The sequence below is a fragment of the Peromyscus maniculatus genome, chromosome 23, assembly GCF_049852395.1.
Source record: "Peromyscus maniculatus bairdii isolate BWxNUB_F1_BW_parent chromosome 23, HU_Pman_BW_mat_3.1, whole genome shotgun sequence".
Lineage (NCBI taxonomy): Eukaryota > Metazoa > Chordata > Mammalia > Rodentia > Cricetidae > Peromyscus > Peromyscus maniculatus.
The window spans coordinates 52680133-52704602 of NC_134874.1; the positions used below are offsets into that span (position 1 = coordinate 52680133).

Consider the following 24470-nt stretch of genomic DNA (forward strand, 5'->3'; position numbering starts at 1 on the left):
GTAATATATTTCTATGTTCTGCTCGTTAGGTATTCATTTACATAAGATATGTTTATTGAGTGATTAATAAACCTCCTACAGAGTAACATGACAAATAAGATCAAGATCTTGCTTTGGAGAACCTTATCTAATGGAAAAAAATCAACCAGGCAAGTCCCAGTAGGGTGTTCTGTAAGGTTTCCAGATGAGCAGGCTGTTCTGTCAGGTTTCCAGAGGTCTGCTCACTGAAGTCATCAAAGACAGAAATGACCTCTGGCACACAGGAAACCAGAGAGGACTGGAGAAGTCTAACCAAAGAATCCGAAGGGAGAAACTGCTGTAAGCATAAAATGAAGAGTGTGTGTGTGTGTGTGTGTGTGTGTGTGTGTGTGTGTGTGTGTGTGTTAGAAAGAAGCACTGCAGTGAGTACAAACTGTCGAATTTCACACCGAAGCAGCTCCGAGGTTGCCAAGTCAACCGGGGAAAGAGAGGGATGCTGGGAGGGAAACCGTAACCAAAACGTAACCAACATTCCTGTGTTCACACCCACCCGGCCAAAGCTAGATAGGCAGTCTAGGAGATACAAACCACGCCTGTTAGATGCTTTTCTCTATTGCTGTGATAAAACACCACGACCACAGCAGTTCTTATAAAGGAAAACATTTAATCGGGTGGCTTGCAGTTTCAGAGGTTTACTCCATTATCATCATGGTGGACCTGGAGTCGTACGGGCAGACATGGTGCTGGAGAAGGAGCTGAGAGTGGAGAAGGAGCTGCATCTTGATCCCACAGGCAACAGGAAGTGAACTGAGATACTGGGTGTGGCTTGAGCATATATGAGACCTCAAAGCCCACCTCTGCAGTGACAGTCCTCCTCGGACAAGGCCACACCTCCTCCAACAAGGCCACACCTCCTCCAACAAGGCCACACCTCCTCCATCAAGGCCACACCTCCTCCAACAAGGCCACACCTCCTCCAACAAGGCCACACCTCCTCCAACAAGACCACACTTCCTAATAGCACCGCTCCCTATGAGCTTCTGGAGGTATTACATTCAAACTACCACAGCCATTTAGGGAAGAGTTTATTCTGGCTTATGGTTCCAGAGGAATGCGAGTCCGTCTCGGTGAGTAGGCACGGCAGCCAGGCAGCAGGCGTGGCGGCAAGAGCAGGGAGCCGAGAGCGCACACCTTACCTGCGTGTGTGGGACAGAGCCGGCGAACTGGAAGTGGGTGACATTTTAAACTCCCAAAGCCTGCCTCTACTAACAAACTCCCTCCAGCAAGGCCACACCCCCTAAATGTCTCTCAAAATAGCGCCACCAACTGGGGACCGAGGGTTCAAATGCCTGAGTTCAGGGGGCCCATTTCTCATCCAAACTACCATGCCCAAGTAACCCACATGTGTTTTGAAGTTGGTGCTGCCATGATCCCAGCACTTGCAGAGTTGACCCGGAGGGTTGTTCCAGGTCAGCCTGGGCTACATAGCAAGTACCAGGCCAGGCTGAGCTACAGGGTCAGCCTCTGTCTCAAAATATTTAAAGTTGGAGAAGCCAGGACGAGATAACTAGCTCTCGTTTTGGCTTCCATGGTGATCCCACCCTCAGAGAGGCTGCTCTAATGGACCTGAGGACTTTCAAAAGCTCAGGGTGACCGGACTGTATTACCAAGGTTGGAGCCCGCTGGTCGTAATCAACTCCATCTCTTCATAGACAAATACAGTGCCCAGAGGGAAAGGTGTCTTGCTCCAGGTTATAAAGCGACCTTGCAGGTAGAGCTAGCAATTCCAAGACCCCTATCAGATTTGGGACCGCCACTACTCCATAAGAGCTGGATCCCTCCCCACCCCAAGCCCTCTACTTCCAGATGCAGGAGTTGTCAGAATCCTTTCTTTTCAAGTGTTTCCCCGGGGCTGGGATTGTGGCTCAGTTGAAAGCGGGGTTACTAAGAACGCAAGAACCCTCAGTCCCCAGCACCACAGACACCAGGGGTGGCCATTTATGTTTGTGATCCCAGCTCTTGGGAGGTACAGACAGGAGGATCAGAAGTTCAAGGCCATCCTCTGCTACATAGTCTAGGCTTCGTCAATACCAGTCTAGGATACGTGAGACCTTGCCTCAGACAGAAAACAACAAAAACTTTGTGGTTGGGGATTTAGCTCAGTAAATAGTGGAGCATTTGTAGAACAAGTAACAAGCATAACGTCTGAGATTCAGTCCAGCGCTAGGGGGAAATGCATGCATGCATGCATGCACGCACGCACGCACGCACGCACGCACGCACGCACGCACGGAGAGCTCATTCTGTCGTTCTGACTTCCTGGATGCTCTTGAATATCTTCCTGAAAGATTTGTCTGTACTCTGGCTTCCTCGCCTTCTTACACAGACCGAATCAGCTCTTGCTCATCTTCCATAGGGCCCCACGGGTCTCAGAGAACAAGCTGCCAGAACTACTCCGACAGCCCCTTGCCAGCCATCCTGGCAGCCCACATGCGCTGCCACCGTCTCCCAAGGCACTTCAGAAGAGACCAGAGTCACCTGCATCTTGACACACCCAGGTCCCGAGACCTGTGGGTGCCACTCCGTTCAGGGTCCCCCAGAGCGGACCCCTCACCCGCTTTCCTGCTTCTCTGGTGGAATCTTGGCGGTGGCATGTGTCTCCAGGCCTGCTGGAATGGTGCACCTCAACTTCCAGTCTGACAGGATGACTCATCTGTCCCGTGCTTGTGACGGTGGGTTGGTAAGTCAGTGACAGGCGGGGATAAATTAAAGTCATTTTATCATGGTACCAATAACAACAAAAGCTGCTTGATTTATCATCTTGTCTACGTACTCATCTTCACTGTCAATCTTTCTCTAATTTTATGTCCATTACTCTCCTTTCTGGCTTAGCACTTCTGCCCCACCCCCACACCCCGCCCCATCCCCCCACCTCCGTTCCCATCCCCACCCCACCCCCACCCTGTCTATTGAAACATTTCTATTTGAGGCCTTGGGACTATTTATCAGGGATTCATGACAGCCTGTAATTTAAAGGGGGACACAAGCTATAAAGCCTTTGTGTCCTAAACGTAGCACCACGGCCTTGAACACTGCACACTTTGCCGGCTAGTCACTTGGATGTGATGGGCCAAAGCTTTGATTCACTTGCAGTGAGATTTCACTGTGTGAAATGCCTTAGACGACACCGTGCTCAAGGCTGTGTGCGTAGACAGCTGACAGTACAGCCAAAGGAATGGAATTCCCAACTCATCAATTCTCGGGACTTACTAAGGGGAAGGGGGGGGTGTTTCTATTGAAAATAGTTTATACAAAATAAATAGTCATTTACTGTTAAATTGTTTTACCATAAACTAGGCATATTAGAAGATTGTGCTAAACTCAGAAACTCCACTAAAGGTTTTGGAAATACATGAAAAATTAATCTGTAGGCCGGGCGGTGGTGGCGTATGCCTTTAGTCGCAGCGCTCGGATCTCTGTGAGTTCGAGGCCAGCCTGGTCTACAGAGGGAGTTCCAGGAAAGGCGCAAAGCTACACAGAGAAACCCTGTCTCAGGGGGAAAAAAAAAAGAAAGAGAGAGAGAGAGAGAGAGAGAGAGAGAAAGAGAAAAGAAAAGTGAATCTGTAACTATTTACCAACTAAATAACAGAGACAAATTGTCATGTCTGTTTGTGTCATTAGACTGTTTCAAAAGAGCAGATGGTACAATACACAAACACAGAAGCCTTTTCCCCCAAATGGTCTTCGGATTCTACCAATAAAACATCTGTATAATTAAACAAAATAACGCAACAACAAAAATAATTTAGTATCATAAAGTAAAGGTAAGAACTGAGTTTTCAGTTTTACTAGGGACGTCTATCTATGAACATGTCTATGAAAAGTCACAGATAAAATAACTAATGCTCCAGGGTAAATAAACCATTTTGATAGTAACAGACTTTGTTTTGCAATATTATGCTCTAAATATTGAGTTATCAACAAATCTGAAACATGTTGAGAATAAGTGGAATTAGTCTAGAAAAAAACTATGTCTGAGTGTATCACAGGCTTTTCATCACTGTGATGAAATAATAGTCTCCCTCCCCGCCAGAAAACCCCAAACACCTTTAGGAGGGACGCCATCTCCTTAGCTTAAGACTTTGGACTTTTGCTCAGTGTTGGGACTATAAAAGATAATGAGGGGCTGGAGACATGGCTCAGTGGTTAAGAGCTCTGGTTGATCTTCCAGAGGACCTAGGTTCAGTTCCCAGCGCCCGCATGGTGATTGGTAACCATCTGTAACTTCAGTTCTGGAGAGTATGACGCCCTCTTCTGGCCCTCATGGGCACTGCATGCACATGGTGCACAGACATACGCAGGCAAAACACTCATACACATAAGAATAAATAAAATCTCAGGCGGGCGGTGGTGGCGGCGCACGCCTTTAATCCCAGCACTCGGGAGGCAGAGGCAGGCTGATCTCTGTGAGTTCAAGGCCAGCCTGGGCTACCAAGTGAGTTCCAGGAAAGGCACAAAGCTACACAGAGAAACCCTGTCTCGAAAAACCAAAAAAAAAAAAAAAAAAAAAAAAAGAATAAATAAAATCTCATAAAACAAAAAAGGACAATAGGGGACTTTTGGATGCATGTATTTTGTGCCGCGAGATGGCCACGAGTCTATAGGAGCCATGGGTAGAATGGAATGGTTTGAATGGAAAAGCTCCCCATAGGCTCCTGTGTTTGAACACTTGGTGTCCAGCTGATGGCCCTGCTTGAGAGATTTTGGAGACAGTAGGAGGTTGAAGTGGGTTACTAGGGGCAAGCCTTGAGTCTGCATAGCCTTGCCAGCATGTTGTACAGCAAGAGGCCTGTGCCAGATGCCAGGACCTTGACATCGCGCTTCTTGGCAGAACTTTGAGCTAAATGAACGTCTATGAGTGGTCTAGTTTGAAGTACTCAGTCACCACAGTAGAAAAGGACGGCAGCCCCACTGGCCAGACAGCCCTGCTCTGTAGGCCATCTCTGCTTGCCCCCACCCCAAGTCCCCAGGTCTGAAATGAGAGGCTCCTTACCTCCTCCATCTGCCCGTGGTTGGCATGCTCTGAAGTTCTACTGGACACAAGGTTCCCCTGATGCCCTCATTCGGCTGAAGGGTTTTGAGGTGTCCTTTCTCTTCTTCCTAAAAACTGTGCCATTCTCTTTTTCTCCTCTTTGGCTTTTTGTCTGTGTTGTTTTCTCAGGTCTCACCTCCTGTTGTCATCTGAATGTCCCTATTGCTCTGGTCACCTCTTGGGTGTCTTAACTAACTTGTTAATACTTTTTACTTTATTACATTAAAAAAAAAAAGTCTCAGGCTAGCCTTGACCTCCCAGTTATCCTCCTGTCTCAACCTTTCAAGTACTAGATTATAAGCACAAGCTTGCTGTGGGATGTTCTGTATGGCAAATGTGTTGCTCTGATTGGTCAATAAATAAAACACTGATTGGCCAGTGGCTAGGCAGGAAGTATAGGTGGGACTGACAGAGGGGAGAAAAGAAAGAACAAAGAATTTCATTTTAAAAGAAAATCCATGCTGGGTGGTGGTAGCACAGACCTTTAATCCCAGCACTCAGGAGGCAGAGCCAGGCAGATCTCTGTGAGTTTGAGGCCAGCCTGGTCTACAGAGTGAGATTCAGGACAAGCACCAAAACTACACAGAGAAACTCTGTCTTGAAAAAAAAATCCACTAGCAATCTACAGGCACATGATTATGGTTGAATATAAAGATGCACAAAGATTGATTATAACACTTCATCAAGAAACAGAATTACTTTTCATTATACTCAAGGAATAGAGTAAATGATGCAGCAAGAAAATTGTTTTTAAATGATATTTATTATTGAACTAATTAATGGGAAATTGGCCCAACAAACAAAACAGTTTTGAGCTATTCTAACAATATTTTCCATAACTATTAAATTGGCTCTTGAAAACTAATGACAAAAAAATGAATAAAGAAAATGTATACCTACTTATAACATGATCTGACTACATAAAACACAACACATAGGAACTGTCAGTGGTGTCTCTGTATTATATTAGACGTGATCATTTTCTTTACATATAGTTTTTCTCTTTTAAATTTTTACAATTAATATATATTACTCTGTAATCAAGAAAAATAGAGACATAAAATAAACTATTGATTCTATAGCATTTGATCTCAATAACAAGTCCAGTTGTATAAAGAACACCACAGCAAAAGCTGATTGTTGATGAGGAAAACCATACCTCATCGCAAGATGAGTTATGCATTGTGACCCTGCTCTGACTGGCTTATCTTGCCTGTCTGGGATCGGCTTATCTCTAAGACCACTCAGGTGTAGCAAGAACACGTCCCCATGTGAGACTCAGTAAGACTTAGGGTAGAGGGTGTTGAAGGAGACCTAATTAGCCCTTTCAATACACGTCAGTAGTGTGGTCGGTGTCGAAGCTCCAAGTGGGACTAATTCAAAGCCCATGCCCAGGTGCAGAAGCACAGAGTGGCTCTCAGCAACCACAAAGACAGATGTCCAGTGTCTTCACACAGGGTTGCTCTTGGATCTACTCTGAAGTTTGAAAACTATTGTGTCAAAGCATTGACAGCATATTCTGAAGAATGCAACAGAGTCATTCTTCACAGGTTGAGTGAGAGTTCATCTTTCTTCATGTGGGAAAGGTCATTTCATTCATTCCAAGGTCTGCTCAAAGATAAAAGGATGTTCAATCAAATCACTCATGTTGCTCATTAAAAAAGAAAAGGAAAATATCCCTCCTTTCTCTTCCCTAGAACGGCTGCAAGGCACTGCATTCCACAGTCAGTTTAAAAGAGGCCAGCAGCTCCTGACTCATCTTGATTTTTTGCGAACATTATCAAAAAAAATCTCCAATGTGCAGGCCCTCAAAGGAGAGCCAGTAAGAGAGAGCCCTCAAGGATCTGTGGTTTAGAGGACACTTCAAAAACATTCACAAAAAAATGTAAATTTCCATAATGTGCTCTCTAAGTATATTCATAAATTAATAGTAGCAGCATTTGATAAAAACAGTGCTCTTAAAAGGACTGTTTTAGCCTAGGGTCTCTTGGCCATCTCTACTATAAATTATTCCATCGTTGCCTTGTGAAAATGGATCAGGGAAAGTCACAGCTGATAGGCATTAACTTGGCAATTGAGAGATTGTTACTTCCAAAAGCATGTGAAATTTAAAAATGGGCACAGACACATTTTTATCTGTGTTCCTAATGTTGTTCTTCCAGCTCTGTCCAGGTAGTTATCGCTGTTACAGCTACCATGTCTCCTGCCTTCTGTACAGGGGTACTGTAGAAACTGTGCTGGGAACAGCTGCATAATCGCCCCCAAAGAGAGCAAACTCAGGTACTAGTTATCTTACCAATACTTTATAGTCACCGATGCCTGTCACAAAGCCTCTCCCATCTGTGACAAAAAAAGTTTTCTAGAATCCAAATGAGTGTAATGTGGCTTCACAACATTAAACAAAGAGTCAGGCAGACGTTCACACTACTTATAACTTCTGCCTTTCCTGGAGTAATAAAAAATAAGAGAGAGAGAGATAATAAAAGCAAAAACCAGAAATGCCAGGAAGACTAGTAAAGACTTCCGGGTGTGGAAAAAGCTGCACTCGGTGCACACGCTGTTTTCCTCTGGACAAAACCTTCCCTGTGTTTCAGAACCCAGGAAGCCATTGTTGTCGATAATTTTCCTATAATGTCGCATAGATGGTTTGGGCTCGAACTGATTTGCTGCGTATCGATAAAATCCGAACTTCGGAGCGGAACGGTCGTTAAGTGAATAAGCAAAGTAGCCACAGAGGTTGATCCCGTCCAACACGTAGGCTAGGGAAACAAAGGGTGCGGGAGGGGTTACTGAAGTATTTCACACACAACTCAGCCTTTTTATACAGCCTTGGTGGGTAAAGAAAGGCCTCAATGCGATTCAGTAAAACTTCAGACTCATCAGAGTTCACTGGAAAAGGTTTTTACACAAGAACAAATAGGCAAATATCAAGACAATATGGGAATACACTACAGAGTTAGTTTTACCCAATCAAACCTATGCCTGGCTTATTTTTAATGCATCAAGTAAATAAAATGGCTGTGGGGGCAGCTGCATCATCGCATCATAACGTCATACAATAGGTATGACATATCTACATGTACATGGTGGGACTTTGTTCAACCGTGGGGAACGAAAGGATGTGGTCTGCAGGAAAATGGATGCAGAGAGATCGTTATGTTAAGCAAAATAACTGAGACTCAGGCAAGCATTGTCCATTTTTCTCTCATGGCTCATATGTGACAGACACAGATACATACACACACACAGATACATACACACACAGAGACATGCACACAGACATGCTCGTACACACACACAGAGGACATGGAAGCAGTTACAGGATTATGAGTGCTGAGGAAGAGGTCTAAATTGAGGAGCAGGGAGAACAAGAAAGTAATGGAGAGAAAGGAGCAAAGGAGAGCAGTTTCCTCACACATGAAGTGTATATGTATATATATATATATATATATATATATATATATATATACATATATACATATATACATATATATATACACACACACATATGTATGTATGTATACACACACACACACACACACACACACACACACACACACACGTATGAGGTGTCCTGGTACTCTGGCCCTTACAATCTTGTGTGATTTTCCCACAGCCTTAGGTGTGGGAGTTGCGCTGTGGATGCATTCATTGAGGTTGAGCACCCCATGGTCGTTTCTTCTAAACATGACAGCAAAGCTGTACCCATGAAATCTCAACAACATGGCTGTCTAGACAAGACCTGCACAACACCACCTCCAGCTGACGCGCCAGCTTGGATACGGACGTCTCCCAAGGCCCACCCCAGCTGAAGAGCTACAGGCAATCAGTGGCTCCCGAGGAAGAATCGGTTCCCCTCGCCCAAAGAAGCCTCCTGACAAATCCAGTTCCAAGTGGTCAGCCCTAAATACATGTACATGCCAGCAACATTAACTGGGCTTGTTAGTGTGCTCGTGTGCATGTTCATGTGCGTGTGCGTGTGTGCATGTGCGCATGTGTGCGTGTGTGAACAGTAACAAAGAAGAAGTAATAGAATTTGACAGGGAGTAGGGGACACAGAGTTAGAAGGGGAAATGGGGGACAGAAATGATACAAATACAGTAGTCATATAAAAATCAACAATTTAAAAAGTTTAAATGTGACAAGAATGAAGGCATTCTACAATGACACCACTATTGTGAACAAAAATCTCATAAGGAACTCCGTTATTTTGTGTGCTCACCAAAAAAATTTAATTTTAAAAACTAGGAAAGAAAAAATGTAAAAGAAGAGCTAAAAAGAAAAGAAGGAAGGAAGGAAGGAAGGAAGGAAGGAAGGAAGGAAGGAAGGAAGGAAGGAAGGAAGGAAGGAAGGAAGGAAGGAAGGAAGGAAGGAAGGACAGGTGTGGCGTCCTCGGAGGCCGAAGACAAGAGGCTAGGCTTTGATTAACCTCAGGTACTAAGGACTCTGTTTCACTACAGGGAAGATGCTGTCTTTAGTTCTACTTGAGGATGGGCAGTGTGTCCCTCTCCATCAGGAACCACACGCTCCGATGGTGATGGCGCTTCTGGGGGTAGGGGCAGAGAAGACTCACCTTTCAGGGCCTCGTTCACGTAATTCTCAACATAATACGTCCTCAGCGCGTCCTGCTCCACGTGGGGATCGTCATCTACGCCGTTGGCTGTCACATACATAGGGAGGTCTCCGTACTTGAACCTCAGCCAGCTGAGCACTTTGCGCAGCCCCCACGGCACCACGGCCACCTGACTGGGAGAGTTGAGCCACGTGATGTCAGTCATCTCCTGCACCTCCAGGTAATCGTTGTATTTTATCGGATCCTCCCTTTCCCAGTCTACAAGGATGGTGGTGTAATGGCTCACCGCCAGGAAGTCAAAGGAACCCTGGATTAGCTTTTCTTCGTCTTCAGTGAAATAAGGCAAGAGGAAATTGTTTTTTTGGTTCAGCCAGTCTCTCATCACACGTGGATAATCTCCGGAGCCGAAAATAGGCTCTGCCAGCCAGCCAACATCAAATTCCAAAACCCTCTCGGCCACTTCTTTGTCCTTTTGGGAGAAAGGGCAGGCCGGTTCTATCCAGTCGGCCTGCAAGGCAATGGATATTTTGCCTTTCTGAGCCGCCCTAAACTTCTCATCGTATAGGCGCCAAGCCAAGGCGTGCGCTTTCAGGAGGTGGTGCCCGGCGCGGTAGGTCATGTTCCGTGTGTTGGGCTCGTTTATGGTGATCCAGAACTTGACCCAGTGGCCCAGCTCTTTGAAGCACAGATTCGCATAGTCCGCAAACGCCAGGGCGGTGTGCGGGTTCTCCCAGGCCCCGTGTTTGGCCAGGGCATGCGGCAGGCCTTGGTGCAGGGCCGCTGGTTGCCACAGGGCCACCACGGGGGTGATGTTGGCGTGCGCCAGCTCGCTGATGACGCAGCGGTAGAAATGCAGAACTGTGCGGTTCACTTGGGTCTGGTTACCCAGCGGCAAGATCAGGGCCCAGTCCAGGGAGAAGCGAAAGTGGGTGACATGCATTTCTCGAAGTAAGGCTATCTGAGGTCGGATGGCGGAGAAATCAACACAGTAGGGTTTTCTCTTCTTGGCTACAACCCCGTCCACTTTAATAAGCCTCTTACTGTGATGCACATCCCACAGGTAGATGTTTGGGTCGGTAAACTGAGAGAGAGTGGTGTCCACCTGCAAAGAGCCAAGCAACTGTTACCTACCTGGGCAGCGCTCAGGTAGTAATTTGAGCAACGTGAGCAAGCAAGAGATGCACAATTAGGGTCTCATCCAGTCGAACGCTTAAACTGTTGTTCATGAGAAAGAAAACATTAACCCACCTCCCTTTTTAAATGCACATGCATATTACCCATAGTTCTTGACAATTCAAACCCTTATATTAAGATAGGTTTTTAAGTCCAAATTTTGTCTCTTCAGATAACAGACACTAGTGATTTCTATATACGGGAAGTCTGTGGAATACAAGCAGAGAATTTTTTATTCTTTTTTTTTTTAATTAAAAAAAATTATGTAGCCCAGCCTGATCTCTCCTGCCTCAGCCTCTTGAACGCTGCGATTACAGGTATGTATCCCTGCAACTAGCATAGATGTTTTGCTTTTAATACAAGAAGCCACTAATGATATGAGGCTGCTCTTTATTTGTTTATAAAGGTGTATTTTTTTTTTTTTTTTTTGCTTTATACGTATGGGGGTTTGCCTGCACGTGTGTCTGTGTACCACATGCATGCAGTGCCCATAGTGGCCAGAAGAGGGCATCAGATCCCCTGGAACTGGAGTTTGTGGACCGTTGTAAGACGTCGTTGTAAGACGTCATGTAGGTTCTGGGAATCAAATCAGACCCCCCTGCAAGAGCAGCCAGTGCTCTTAACCACTGAGCCATCTCTCCAGCCCTAAAACTGCTTTTTAGGAACAGAAACAATTTTGTTTAAAAAAAAAAAAATAGGAAAAGAAGAAAATTTGCTTTTGAGTGGTTTAAAGTTAGAAAATGAAGTGGCATTACTAAGCCGTGCTTGTGTTGAGGCTTGCTCTGGGTGCCGAATACGTGTAACCATTGCCTTTTGTTGGCTTGAGAGACAACTGAAAAACTTAGGTAACACAAGGTGATGATTAAAAAGTTCGAGAGAAAGTATGCAAAGAAGCAGTATTGTCATTGACCCACAGGGGTAATTTCTGAGTCGCTTTAGGTTTTGAGTTTTTTAAAGTATCTTTTCATTAACAATAACTTTTCTCAGCCATGAGATATGTTAGCCTCTAAATCGAAAAGCAGGCCCAGTGTGAGAACAACATCGTAAAATCTTGGGGCTTGCACAGAAAGGAAAAGCCCACCTGCCACTGGCGACCAGCGTACGCTGGGGTTGGCTCGGAAATAATCCTCTGAGGACAGGTGCCTTCATCTGACCTGCCTGTAAGAGCAGGGGTCGGATGAACCCGGACTTGAACCTGTGGCAGAGGCTCTGTCAGACGTCAGCGTGGGTTCCCCCAGGGGCGGGGCGGGGCCAGCGCTGGGTGGATAAGGGAGAGCAATAAACAGCCCTGGTCTGAGGGAAACCGCCTTTCTGGAGACTGGATCCGAGGCTCACCCATCCCTTCTCCCAACACTGAGGGAATGCGTCAGAAGCGCCCTGCCACCGCCGAATGCCCACAAATGCTTCGCAGTTTCAGTTACACGAGAGAAAATATTCACTTGCATGCTCATTTGCTGTTCAGTCTTCAGAGCCTGAGACAACTCTTTTGGATTATTTTTATTCAGCTCTGAATGGGCTAAATTCGCAACTTCTCTCCCAGAATCATCCCAGAATAACAGTTTCTACTCAGTCTAACTAAAAACAAAATATGAAAGACCATGATAAGATTTCTGGTGGTGGGATCAGCTCTCCAAAATATGAGACACTTAGAAATGAGTGTTTGGGCAAAAGTCCATATAACTTACAGTCATTTATTAACTTAGGTTTTACTAAAAAGTGAAAAAATATCTGTGAGGAGGGATGGGTACAAAACGTGTATTTAACTTGTTACTGGTGAAGTTTCTCCTCACAGGGGCAGACAGCAAAGAAGCTCCATGTTGTATGTAACCTGTTTCACTCTGTTAAGAGCCTCAGTGGCGATAAGCAAACGAACCCATGGTGAGCTGGGACCCTGGGTCTAAGCAAAGTGACAGCCCTGTGAATGCACCCAGCAGCAAACTTCTCATGGGTCGGGGTCGTATGTAGCTAGGGAGATATTTTTACAGTCATTTGGGTGAAATGTGTACCTCAACTCTTGAGTTTGAAGGGAAAAGAGAAATTTTAGTGGTTTGAAAAAATCACTTCTCAAAGTTTCTTGGTGCAGCAGACAGCGGTTAATGCAGAAACTCACAACTCACAGACTCTCTGGGACAGGTAGAAAGATTGAAGGAGCAGAGGTTGGGGAGGATCAGAGGTACCCAGCATCTTCCAGCCACGTCAGGGATGCACTCATGAACTCACAGCCACCGCGCTTGCCTTCACAGAATCAAGCCAGTCAACACCTTAGCATAAAATTTAAAAAGCGCCCACTGCTGAGAAGTGATGGGTAGATGATGGTGTCTAGGGGAGGGAGAGTCCACTTTCTTTAAGGGTGTAACCACGTTCCAGTGGATGGCCCTGCACCAGGATCACACGGGTACAAACCGGGGTCAATGCCTCAGTAAAGAGGAGGGAGGGTATGACGTTTAGGAATTTGGGGAGGTATGGGTGGATCTGGAAGAAGTTAGGGGTATAGCAGGAGGTAAATATGATCAAAATACACTGTATAGAATTCTCAAAGAATTCACAAAAACATGCTAAAAAAAGAAAAAAAAAACGCTTCTCGAAACATTAATATAACACTGTGGAAGTGCTGAGCACCACTTGTCAAGAAGACGCCCAGCTTGTGCTGAGAGAACAGAGAACATCTTGTCTTTGTCAGCCAGGGAGTTGCCTTGAGAGGAGCATGGACACCATAATGGAAAGCCAGCAGTGTGAGCAGAGAGAAGCAAGTGCTAGCTGGAGCCCTGTTCCCACCAGGGAGCTTCCAGAACGTCCACAACTGCAGCAGCATTCAGAGTGACTTTATGTTGGGTTCACAGGGGACACAGAGGACACAGAGGGGCTTGAACATGTAGAGGGACAGACACCCTGAGTGGATGATCTCAAAGGACAGTACAACCTGAGCAAAGGGTTTGGGGACACTGCATGGCTGACCTCCAGTGAGATCCTGACCCAGCCGTAAGAGCTGGGGCATGTGACTCAGTAACAGGGCCCAGCGGATGCAAGGTGCTGCAAAATGAATAGACAGAAAAAACAAACAAAAAAAAAAGCACACACACACAAACAAAAAAAAACCCAGTTGCTTCCAAGGTATAAAAAAAGGAATTCTCTTCTCATTTTTGGTTCTGATGGGGGCCGCCCTTTTCTTTCAAGAACATAGAACATATGCCTAGCACCCACTCACTGTTTACTAGGTCCCAAAGTGAGGACACAACCCCTCCCCAGAGAACAGGGTGAGAGGAGGTGGTTTTCCCCCATTGCCCTGCCTCCCTGTGCAGATGCAAAGCTCAGTCTTCCCTGAATGCAAATGACTGAACTTGCCACTTGCCAGACTCCAGCTGCTGTGAGAGATGGCGTGTTTGAGCCTCCAGGGCAGGGACATGGCCAGCAGGGACCTCTCATGAGGTGGAGAGAAAGAATCAGGACCAGGAGCCACTTGATCGATGCCGGGCTCCAACAAAGGTCAGGAGAGAGGGGCTGTGGGAGGCATCTCGCTTCCTCCTCCCCTCCTCTTCCTCCGTTTTCAACAGCCCCATTTCAGCCATCTCAGAACCTAAGTTTCGCTGTAGATTCTGACAAAGTAGGGTAGGATGTTCCAGATGGCCTTGTACTGAGGGAGAGAGAGGGGGATGGATCAGGAGGTCCTACCCTGAGCAGGATGGTGCTGCCATGGCTGTCTACATATATGTCCCATACATGTCTCGTACATCCCCGTGGTGTTAGCCAGCATACCATCAATTCTAGCAAGCTGAGAGAATTGAGTTAAAGAGCCAAGACTGATTAGGGCGCATGACTTTGGACATTCTGGTTCGTAATCAATGGACCTCATTGTTTGGGGGCCTGTGGTGAGCTGGTACCCCACAGTGGGGGGCACAGAGTACAACAGACACTCCTGTCCTGGTTAAATGGGGGGAAAGGAAGAGGAAGTGGTGGGGGTCCCACTATTCTCTTCCAGGACATGTCCTCTGTGACCTAAAGACCTCTCCTAACAGTCCCCGCCCCTCAGTCTTCAACCCGCTGCCAATAGCACCAAGCTGGAAAGCAAAACCCCAACAAGAAGCCCCATGGAGCCATTCCGGGCCACTCTAACATTGGCCGGTTGTCTTTGAAGGTGAAGAGGGGATTTAAGTCCAAATTCACCTCTAGAATGAGCTACGTAGTCTAAAAGCCAAAAGAACAATGTACAGCAGCAGAGACAGAAATGCGTCAAGGATATACTATGTACTTCCTAACAAAAGAAAGAATTTTGTTGTCTATAAGAAAGCAAACATCTATTTCAATAAGAAAGCCTCTCCTTGGGCCTGAGCATTCTTCCAAATGTTTCTTCTGAAGAGACAACTTGTAGGAAGTAGCTAGAATAGCGATTCTCAACCTGTGTGTAGTGATCCCTTTGGGGGTCGAGTGATCTTTCCACAGGGGAAAAAAAAAAAACCAGATAAGATCATTGGAAAACACAGATATTTCCATAACAATTCATAACAGTAGCAATATTACAGTTATGGCAGGGCGGTGGTGGTGGTGGTGGTGGTGGTGGTGGCGGCGGCGGCGGCGGCGGCGGCGGCGGCGGCGGCGGCGGCGGCACACACCTTTAATCCCAGCACTCGGGAGTCAGAAGCAGGCGGATCTCTGTGAGTTCGAGGCCAACCTGGACTACCAAGTAAGTTCCAGGAAAAGGCGCAAAGCTACACGGAGAAACCCTGTCTTGAAAAACAAAAAACAAAAAAATTACAGTTATGAAGTAGCAACAAAAATAATTCTGTGTTTGGGGGGGTGGGTCACTACAACGTGAAGAACTGTGTTAAAGGGCCGCAGCATCAGGAAGGTTGAGGACCACTGGGCTAGAAGAATCCAACATGCTAAGCCTGGAGATCTGACTACAGACTCTGAACTTTTGTCTTGATCACTAGGGTGACCCAGCAACTTGCACAAGGTTTTGTACACAATAGACAACCAGTAACTGCTTACATAAAGTATTCAGTCAGACCATAAGAAATATGTTCCTTTAAAAACGGAGAAACTACAGGCAGTTTTGAGGACCAGCTACACAGTTGGTACTTAATAAATACTAAGTGGTCATTTAGAAGTATCCCAGTGCTACCAATTAGCCACTGAAGCAATGGTTTGCTATCTTGAGGTGTTTTCTATGAGTCTGGAGTGGGATATTTACAGGGAAGAGGGATCTGCTAAATGTTCCAGCCTCATTCTCAGCAGCTTCCCTGAGGTTCTCTGGACTTCCCTGAGGTTCTGCTGTATCTTACTTAAGAAAAAACTTAGGCCGGGCGGCGTGGCGCACGCCTTTAATCCCAGCACTCGGGAGGCAGAGGCAGGCGGATCTCTGTGAGTTCGAGGCCAGCCTGGGCTACAGAGTGAGTTCCAGGACAGGCTCCAAAACTACACAGAGAAACCCTGTCTTGAAAAACAAACAAACAAACAAACAAACAAAACAAACAAAACAAACAAACAAACAAACAAAACAAAACAAAAAAAGAAAGAAAGAAAAGCTTGACTTCTTAAGCAGAGACCATAACGCTAAAGGCCTTATCTTTGTATTGTCTCAACAGACCTTAAATTTTTGGACCTAATGGAAAGTGCAAGACAAAGATGTTTGAAGAGTGAAGCGTTCGGGACTATGTGCTTCACACGCTCACCAGGGAACCCTCTTTGCCTCAATGTCCAGATCGTGTGCCATGGCAAGAGCCTGGTGAGGAGGTGCTACCCACCGGCAAGAGCCTTACTCATATTGCCCGTGGGTTTTGTCAGCTGACTTACCTGAACATAGTTGTCAACAACTCCCCAAGCAAAGCCACAGGGAAACGTCCCCTCTAGGGGCTGGTTTTCAGGTAGAGGAGGGAAGCCATTGTTCTCTATCAGCTTCTGGTAGAACAAGGCCGAAGACTTCGGCAGCAGCTCCTTGTCATGACTCAGAAAGTCGACGTAGAAGAGTCCACGCCGGATGCCATAGCCTCTGTGCCACTCAAAACCATCCATGAGGGACCACGCGGTGTAGCCAATGACGTCGACCCCATCCAGCCTGATGGCTGCAGAGGGAAGAGAGAAAGAGAGCGGCGTCACCCTCCACTGGGCTTTGCGTGACTCAGGAGCGTGTGAAGGGTTTTCCACCGAAAGACACAAGGCAAGGCCTGGGGCAATGGCTGCTCTTTGAAAAGACCCAGGTTCGGTTCCCAGCACCCGCGTGGTGGCTCCCAAGTGTAACTCCAGTCCCAGGGGACCTGACGCCCTCTTCTGTGGCCATCCAGTGCCTGTGGTGCACATACACACATGCGAGCAAACATTCGCACACGTAAAGTAAAAGTAAATAAAATCTCAAAAAAAAAAATCAAAAGAAAGAAACAAGCCAGGTTAATGCTTCTAGTGTGGTAAACAACTTTTTTCCTTGTTCACAAATGGCGCTCATCAAATCTAGATAACTCTACCAATCAGTGTCTTCATAGACAGTTTCACCTCCACAGTAGCCGACAGTTTCTCATTCCCAGAGGTGCTAGGATGTCTTGTTCTCCCTAACCTGGGCACTGGACAGTGTGACTTGTGTCTTTTTCTTATTCCTGGACTGTGGATGGAACCAAGGGTCTTGGGGTGCCAGGCACACACGCTATACCTGACCCACTTCCCCAATCTTTAGCCCACAACCTACTAATTTATCCAGATCATATGAATATTCCTCTTGCTTTGAAGAGCATTTTATTGTTGATAGTGGTGATTATAAATGATCAATATACATTGTATAAATGTATGGAAATCTCAATAAAAAAATTAGCCGGGCGGTGGTGGTGCATGCCTTTAGTCCCAGCACTCGGGAGGCAGAGACAGGCGGATCTCTGTGAGTTCGAGGCCAGTCTGGTCTACCAAGTGAGTTCTAGGAAAGGTGCAAAACTGCACAGAGAAACCCTATCTTGAAAAACCAAAAAAAAAAAAAAAAAATTAAAGAAAAAGCATTTTATTCAGCTAAAACAAATGAACTAGAAACATGTACAGAGAGCTAGATAGCCTGTGATTTGGAATACTATAATTTATAATCTAACAATGTAAATGAGAAACTGTGAGTCAACTAATTTCAAGTATTAATCCTGTTTTGTTCTTTTATCAACAAATTGTCAAAGTTCCTTTCATGGGACTTTGAAAATTAAGTTTCTGAAGGGCCCAAATGAGAGAGGTGTTACATAAATACGTTCTTGCTACTGCCCAAATGATCTACACTGTGACAAAAATGATAAGTCTACATTTTGCAGATAGTCTTTAAAGGCGTGTGTATGTATAGTATATGTGTGTGTGTTGTATTGTGTGGTTTGTGTGTGTTGTGTGTCTATAATGTGTAGTGTGTATGTGTGTGATATGTTTGTGATGTATGTGTGTGTGTTGTATGTGTTGTGTGTGTGGTGTGTTTGTGTATGTGCTGTGGGGGGGAGGGGTGCTATGGTGTATGTGTGACATGTGTGTGTGGTGTGTTTGTGTATGTGCTGTGTGTATATGTGTGTGTGATATGCGTGGTGTGTGTGTGATGTGTGTTATGTGGTGTATGTGTGTTGTGTGTGTGTGGTGTGTTTGTGTATATGATGTGTGTGTGTGATGTGTTTGTGTATGTGCTGTAGGGGGGTGGTATGGTGTGTGTGTGTGACATGTGTGTGTGGTGTGTTTGTGTATGTGCTGTGTATGTATGTGTGTGTGTGATATGTGTGGTGTGCGTGATGTGTTTGTGTATGTGCTCTGTGTGGTGTGTGTGTGTGCGTGCGTGTGTGTGTGGTATGGTGTGGGTGTGTGTGATGTGTATGGGGGAAGCTGAATCTTGGCAGGAAACAGGAATTGTACTTGAAAGCCTACCTTTTAAGGTTTCCATTATGAACTTCTTGAGGTAATACATGTACTTGGCATCATCTCTTTTGGTGGTCCCTGAGACAAACCAACCGTTTTCCACGATAAATATTGGAGGGTGGTCATATTCCAGATCTATCCACGACAGGAGCTGCCTCAGGCTGGGGGATTCCAGTTGTCGGAACTTCATGTGAGGGTCCAACAGTTGAAAGCTCAGGGTGGGTCCAAAGGAAAGAGCAAAAAAGTCAGCGGTGCCTCTGATGAGCTTCTTCTCAGATTCGGTAAAGGCGGGCAGAAGGGAGGAGAGGTCGCTCTTCATGCTCTCTGGGTAGTCCCCGTCGGTAAATATGGGCTTGGCAAACCAGCCTAGCACAAAGTCGAGAGACTTCTGGCACTCTCGGATGTTGTGCTCAGTCAGGCTTCGGGGACGGATCCAGTGGGAACTTAAGGCAATAGACACCTGGCCTCCCTGAGAGGGCCGGAAAGAGGTATTGTAGAGATGCCAGATTTTGGCATGAGCCTATGGAGAGAAACACACGGTGAATTTCCCCCTGATTGTGAGGAGACATGCAATGCTCACCGGATTCCCCAGCCCTGCTGATGCCTGACTTCCTTAGGGCCTAACACAGTGACAAGTCCACAGTACAGCCACCAGCTACAGCCAGCAGGTCATTTCAAGGAAGGTCACCCTGCAGAGAACTGCCACCATGGTCACAGAGATTTCCAGTGTGTTCTAGCAGCCGATGGAAATATGTAAATTTGTTGTATTGAGTGTATAATTATGATTCACATTGGAAAAATTAATAAAATAAGAATGTGCTATAATATCTTACCGTTAAGTTATCTTTGGATTATGTACTTTTCAATTAATGGGCTTGATAAAAAGAACCAAGTTCCCATCTGTGACCATACCAGGAATTTCTAAATAGGATTATATGTTTTATCCTAAGAGACTGGGAGTTTCCAAATGGACTCCGACTGTTTGAGTCAATCGACTATTTCTCATCTGTCTCTCGTTGCCAGAATCCTAACCCATGCTCTCACAATCCCTGTTTTTCCCGATGAATCAGCCCCATAAATTGAAAGATGAGCCTTAGTACCCTGGCCCATGCTCCAGAGTGCTGAGACAATGCTGGCACCTTGACGTGCAAGAGGAGACAACCAAATACAGCTGTGTGGCCGGGGGTTGGGCAGACTCGGCCGGAGCCCTTGAAGTGTTGCTTTTTCCAGAAAACACTGCTGGCTCCTGACAGTTCATTTCTTTCTTCTTCACTTTGCAAACCAGAAGCTAATCTGGGTGTTATTCCTTCCTGACCTTTGAACTCCTTGACGAATTCTTCCTATTCTCCTACAAACACAAGGGCTGTTTGTCAACCTTTTATTCCCCCCACACATTTGGAAAACCCTACTCCCATTTGCCGCTGGACTCTTCGTAGTTTCCAGGATGACTGATCCAATTTTCCTCTCACCACACAAGCCAGAGGATCTTCTGCTCACTACTCCAAAGATCCTTTTCGTTTTCCTCCAGTGTTCTTCCGGTTTGTCTCAGCACAGGCACCCAAAAACGGTCTCATCACCCACCTTCCAGGTTCAGTGAACCATTCAATGAAGTCAATTTGTTTATATCTCTCGGGTTGACTTTCTTTAACAACATGCCTCATTTCACTGGGGGCAATATTTCAATGATCTGAAGTAGCCGTCTACAGGCTAAGAAAAAAATAAAAACTAAACTGTTGACCAAAGCAACAATGGCTTTGGCCTGTATGGCTGGAGAGCGCTAAGGCAGTCCCTCCTCGTCACGGCTGGCTCGGTGTTAACTCTCTCTAACTTCTCTCCTTCACCACACTTGCCCTCCCTTCACTGTTGGCAAGGAAACCTCATGACCATCTGAGTGGTAAACAGAAAAGCCGGTGAGCAGGCTGTGTTCATCCTCAGGAGTCCAACCTCAGGAGTCGAGACGGGATGCTCCTACCTTGGCCCAGATGGCGACCTTTGAACACTGGTGTCCTGAACCTAATAGCCATTTATCCACAGAATGGGGCGGAACCGGAAGAGCTACTCGGGAGGATGAAACCAAAGCACCACGCTGTCCAGGCCTGCCTGGGCGGTAGAGCAAGGCCTGTCTCCAAACTTTTACAAAGGGGGAGCCGGAGGGGAGGAAGGCGGGCAGGCACACTGAAGATAGAGCTCAGTGGCAGCGCTCTTACCAGCACATAAAGGCCCTCGGTTTAATCTGGGAGAGAAACAAAAAAATCACCAAAGAAGAAAATGAACGCCCCTTTCATGCAAGAACAGAGTCTGATCCAAAAGATGTTTTCTAGAGCAGAAGAGTCAGGACACAAAGGACACTCACATGGTTGTGTGACTCCATTTGCAAGCCTCCAGATCAGTGTCTAGTGGTTGCCTGTGGAGGGTGAGGACCCATGAGGAGTCACGGGAAGTTTTGTAGGATAGTGGGAAGGCTCTGTACCTCTGTGGGAGGATTGGTCACATGGATGGGCATTGTCTCAGTTGTTTCCTCTGTCGCAGTGACAAAATACCAACCAAAAGCAACTTAGGGAAGGAAAGGGTCTATTTGGCTCTCAGGTCCATTCTGGAGGGAAACCAAGGCAGAAGCAGAAGCAGAGAGCCCGGAGGAATGTTCTGGCTTGTTCGGCTAGCTTTTTGGTAGAGCCCAGGCATACCTGCACAGAGACGTTCTGGGCACTGGGCACTCTTACATCAATGAAGGAATGCCACACAGATGTGCCCACAGGTCACTCTGATGGAAGCTCCTCTTCCGAGGGGTATTAAGTTGACAAACGAGATTATCCACCGCACATGGAGTTGCCAAAACTCATCAGATGGTGAATAAAATATTAAAGATTTAGAAGGAAACAGATTGTGAACATATTACTAGTCATAATGGTGCTCAGAGTTGTACATTAGCCAGAATTTATGTGACAAGAAACATCAATTTTTCTCTGAAACATAAACTCAAATCTGCAACTACAGGGATAATTTATTACTTTTTTTTTTAATCCGTAACTTTGTTTTTAATTACAAGAGTCAACACTCATTCATTTGTGCAACTAATATTATACTCTGCACTTTGCTGAGTGTCTTTTCACGGAGCTTATGTCCCAGGGATGAGATGGACAGTGAGAGGAGGGTTAGCTGTGTCGGAATGGGAAGGGTGCAGTTAGATTGGAAGGGTTGGCAGGGCATCCTTTGGGGAGAGACCCAGCCAATAAAAAGTGAGAGATGCTAACTACAGCAAGGGTCGGGGATGACGGCATTCGGGCAGAGTTGACCAGTTGTCTAAGGGAATGGACTCGGACTGCCCTAATTCTGCACCCTTCCAAGCCTCGTCACTACAGACAAACTTAGGTACCAGCTCTGCTTATCAATTTCTCTCTTCTGTTTAAAATAAGGAGAGCGGGCCAGAGAGATGGCTCAGCTGCTAAAGGCTAGGCTCACAACCAAAAATAGAAAATAGGGATAGCAATTTTCCATTCCCATCCTGATGAGAATTGAGTAAGTTGATACTGGTTGACTATGCCTAGCCCCTAACACCCGAACTCTGAAATGCTCCGAAATTCATTTCAGAACCAATTCGTTGAGACCCAACACAACCACCACAGGTGGAAAAGCCCATCAGCCCTCACTCATGTCAGGGTTCTCAGTCAATAGGCAGATACCCTGCAAAAACTGACCATAGAAGCGTCTGCCTGAGGAAACGCACTGTACACAACACATAAATGAATCTTGACTTGACTTGGGCCCAACTCCAAGACATCTCATTATGTATATGAAAACGTCGCGAAGTCCAGGATCTGAAAGACTTCTTCTCTCAGCCTCTTGGGGTGAGGCTTACTCAGTCTCTACCTGGATGGCTGAAACTGTGACTGTCACCTAGTAAGCACCGTGTGCTTATCTTTGACTGCAGTCATAATGTCATTTGGTTTAGGATGATAAAAGATGATTGGATATGAGGTGGGGGATGGGAAGGCAACCGGGGATCCAACAGACCAGTTAGGCATCCACTGCAGTAACGATGGTGCCAGGCAAGAGATGATGGCAGTTTGGACCACCGGTCCAGGTGAAACATGATGATAGACACGGGGATACTGACAAGCAGCCAGACTTCAGTTATCACTGACGGTGGAATCAGTGTAGCCGGCTGATGTACTGGATGCCACCCGTGGATGTAAGAGAGGAAAGGAATCACAAAAGAAAGCCCCAAATCAAGGAGACCAGATTCTCTTCAAGTCACAGAACCCTGTCTCAAGGAGGATGCCGGGGAGAAAACCAGGCATTTAAAAGTGAAGGTTAAAAAAAGTCCCAGGTGATGTTAGCATTCGTTCTAACACATCTCAGGGACCATGCTCAATGGGTCACTTTGTTGGGATTCTTCCTTGGATTGAAAAGTTAAAATTAAAATGGAATCATTCTTAAAAGATTAATTTAATCCCGTGAAAACTAATTTAAAATCTTAATTAAGTTAACTGAGACCAAGAGTGAAAGAATTGAAATGCAGCCCATAAATAGAAAATAATTTGGATACCCGTGTGTGTCACTCTGCACCTAAGAGCGGTGGTGTAAGGTCCCAGAGGGAGCTTCTTAAGAAGACCAACGATTGAAACATTGTAAGGGAACACAGGGTTGCTTTTTTGGTTTGGGTTTTCAGTTTTTTTCCCTTTCTGGCATCCTTTACCTCAACTTCCAGAGCCACGACCCGTTTGAGGACTTTCTCAAGGTCACTGCTGTGCTGAGTGAGTTACACAAGCTCGCTGACTGGCCTGATGCCCGAGTTTATAGACCAAATTATCCTCTTATCTGTATCAGCACAATTCTGTGGATTATAAACCACCTCCTTAACAGAATTTCAATCAGTCCCCCACAAAACACTCATCTAATGACTTCCCCAGAATATATTCTCCATCCACAACACGGCCAGCCATCTCCACACAGGGTTCCTTAAATGTTGCCCAGAGCCGAACCTGACACTCAGGTAGACAGGCAGCATAGAATCCTGGCACCTAGGATGACTTCCTTGTCTTTACTGAGGACCTGTGTGTGTGTGTGTGTGTGTGTGTGTGTGTGTGTGTGTGTGTGTGTGTTGGTGTGTGTGTGTGTGTGTGTGTGTGTGGTGTGTGGTATGTGGTGTGTGTGTGGTGTGTGTGTGTGTGTGTGATGTGGTGTGTGTGTGTGATGTGGTGTGTGTGTATGTGTGTATGTGTGTGTGTGTGGTATGTGGTGTGTTTGTGTGTGTGTGGTGTGGTGTGTGTATGTGGTGTGGTGTGTGTGTGTGTATGTCTGGTGTGTGTGTCTAGTGTGTGTGTGTGTGTGTGTGTGTGTGTGTGTGTGTGGTGTGTGTGTATCTAGTGTGTGCGTGTCTTGTGTGTGTGTCTTGTGTATCTAGTATCATTCCTCAGGAGCTCTCGATCTTGTTTTTTGAGACAGTGCCTATCATTGGCCTGGAACCCACCAGTTAAGCTAGGGTGGCTGAGTTTGTGACCCCGGAGGCCAGCCTGTCTCTGCCTTTTCAGTGCTGAGATAACAAGAGCGTGAACTGTAACCTTTTCTTTTTCCACGTGAGTTCTACAGACCAAACTCAAGAAAGCCCCTTGTTAACTCCAGCACCACTCAGCCCTCGACTTAGGACTCGGTTCAGTCACTTCTTTTTGTTGCTATGATAAAGATACCAAGACCCGACTTGTGGAGGAAAGAGTTTATTTGGCTTACATAAACCTACCACAGTCCATCATCAAGGGAAGTCAAGACAGAAACTAACCAAATGATACTCACCTACAGACAACTGTG

The 24470-nt window shown here is 46.0% G+C and overlaps 1 protein-coding gene across 1 annotated transcript in view; it reads right to left on the reverse strand.

Annotated features, from left to right (window-relative positions):
- Window positions 1-5815: 5815 nt before the first annotated feature.
- The window catches only part of Kl (klotho), a 40894-nt gene continuing 22239 nt past the window's right edge, over window positions 5816-24470 (reverse strand). The window contains exons 2-5 of the mRNA XM_006987235.3: window positions 18675-19185; window positions 16608-16876; window positions 9645-10746; window positions 5816-7830 (exon numbers count right to left, since the gene is read on the reverse strand). Of these exons, the coding sequence (XP_006987297.1) occupies window positions 7496-7830; window positions 9645-10746; window positions 16608-16876; window positions 18675-19185 (2217 nt within the window). The 3' untranslated portion in view covers window positions 5816-7495. The remainder of the gene's footprint in view (window positions 7831-9644; window positions 10747-16607; window positions 16877-18674; window positions 19186-24470) is intronic.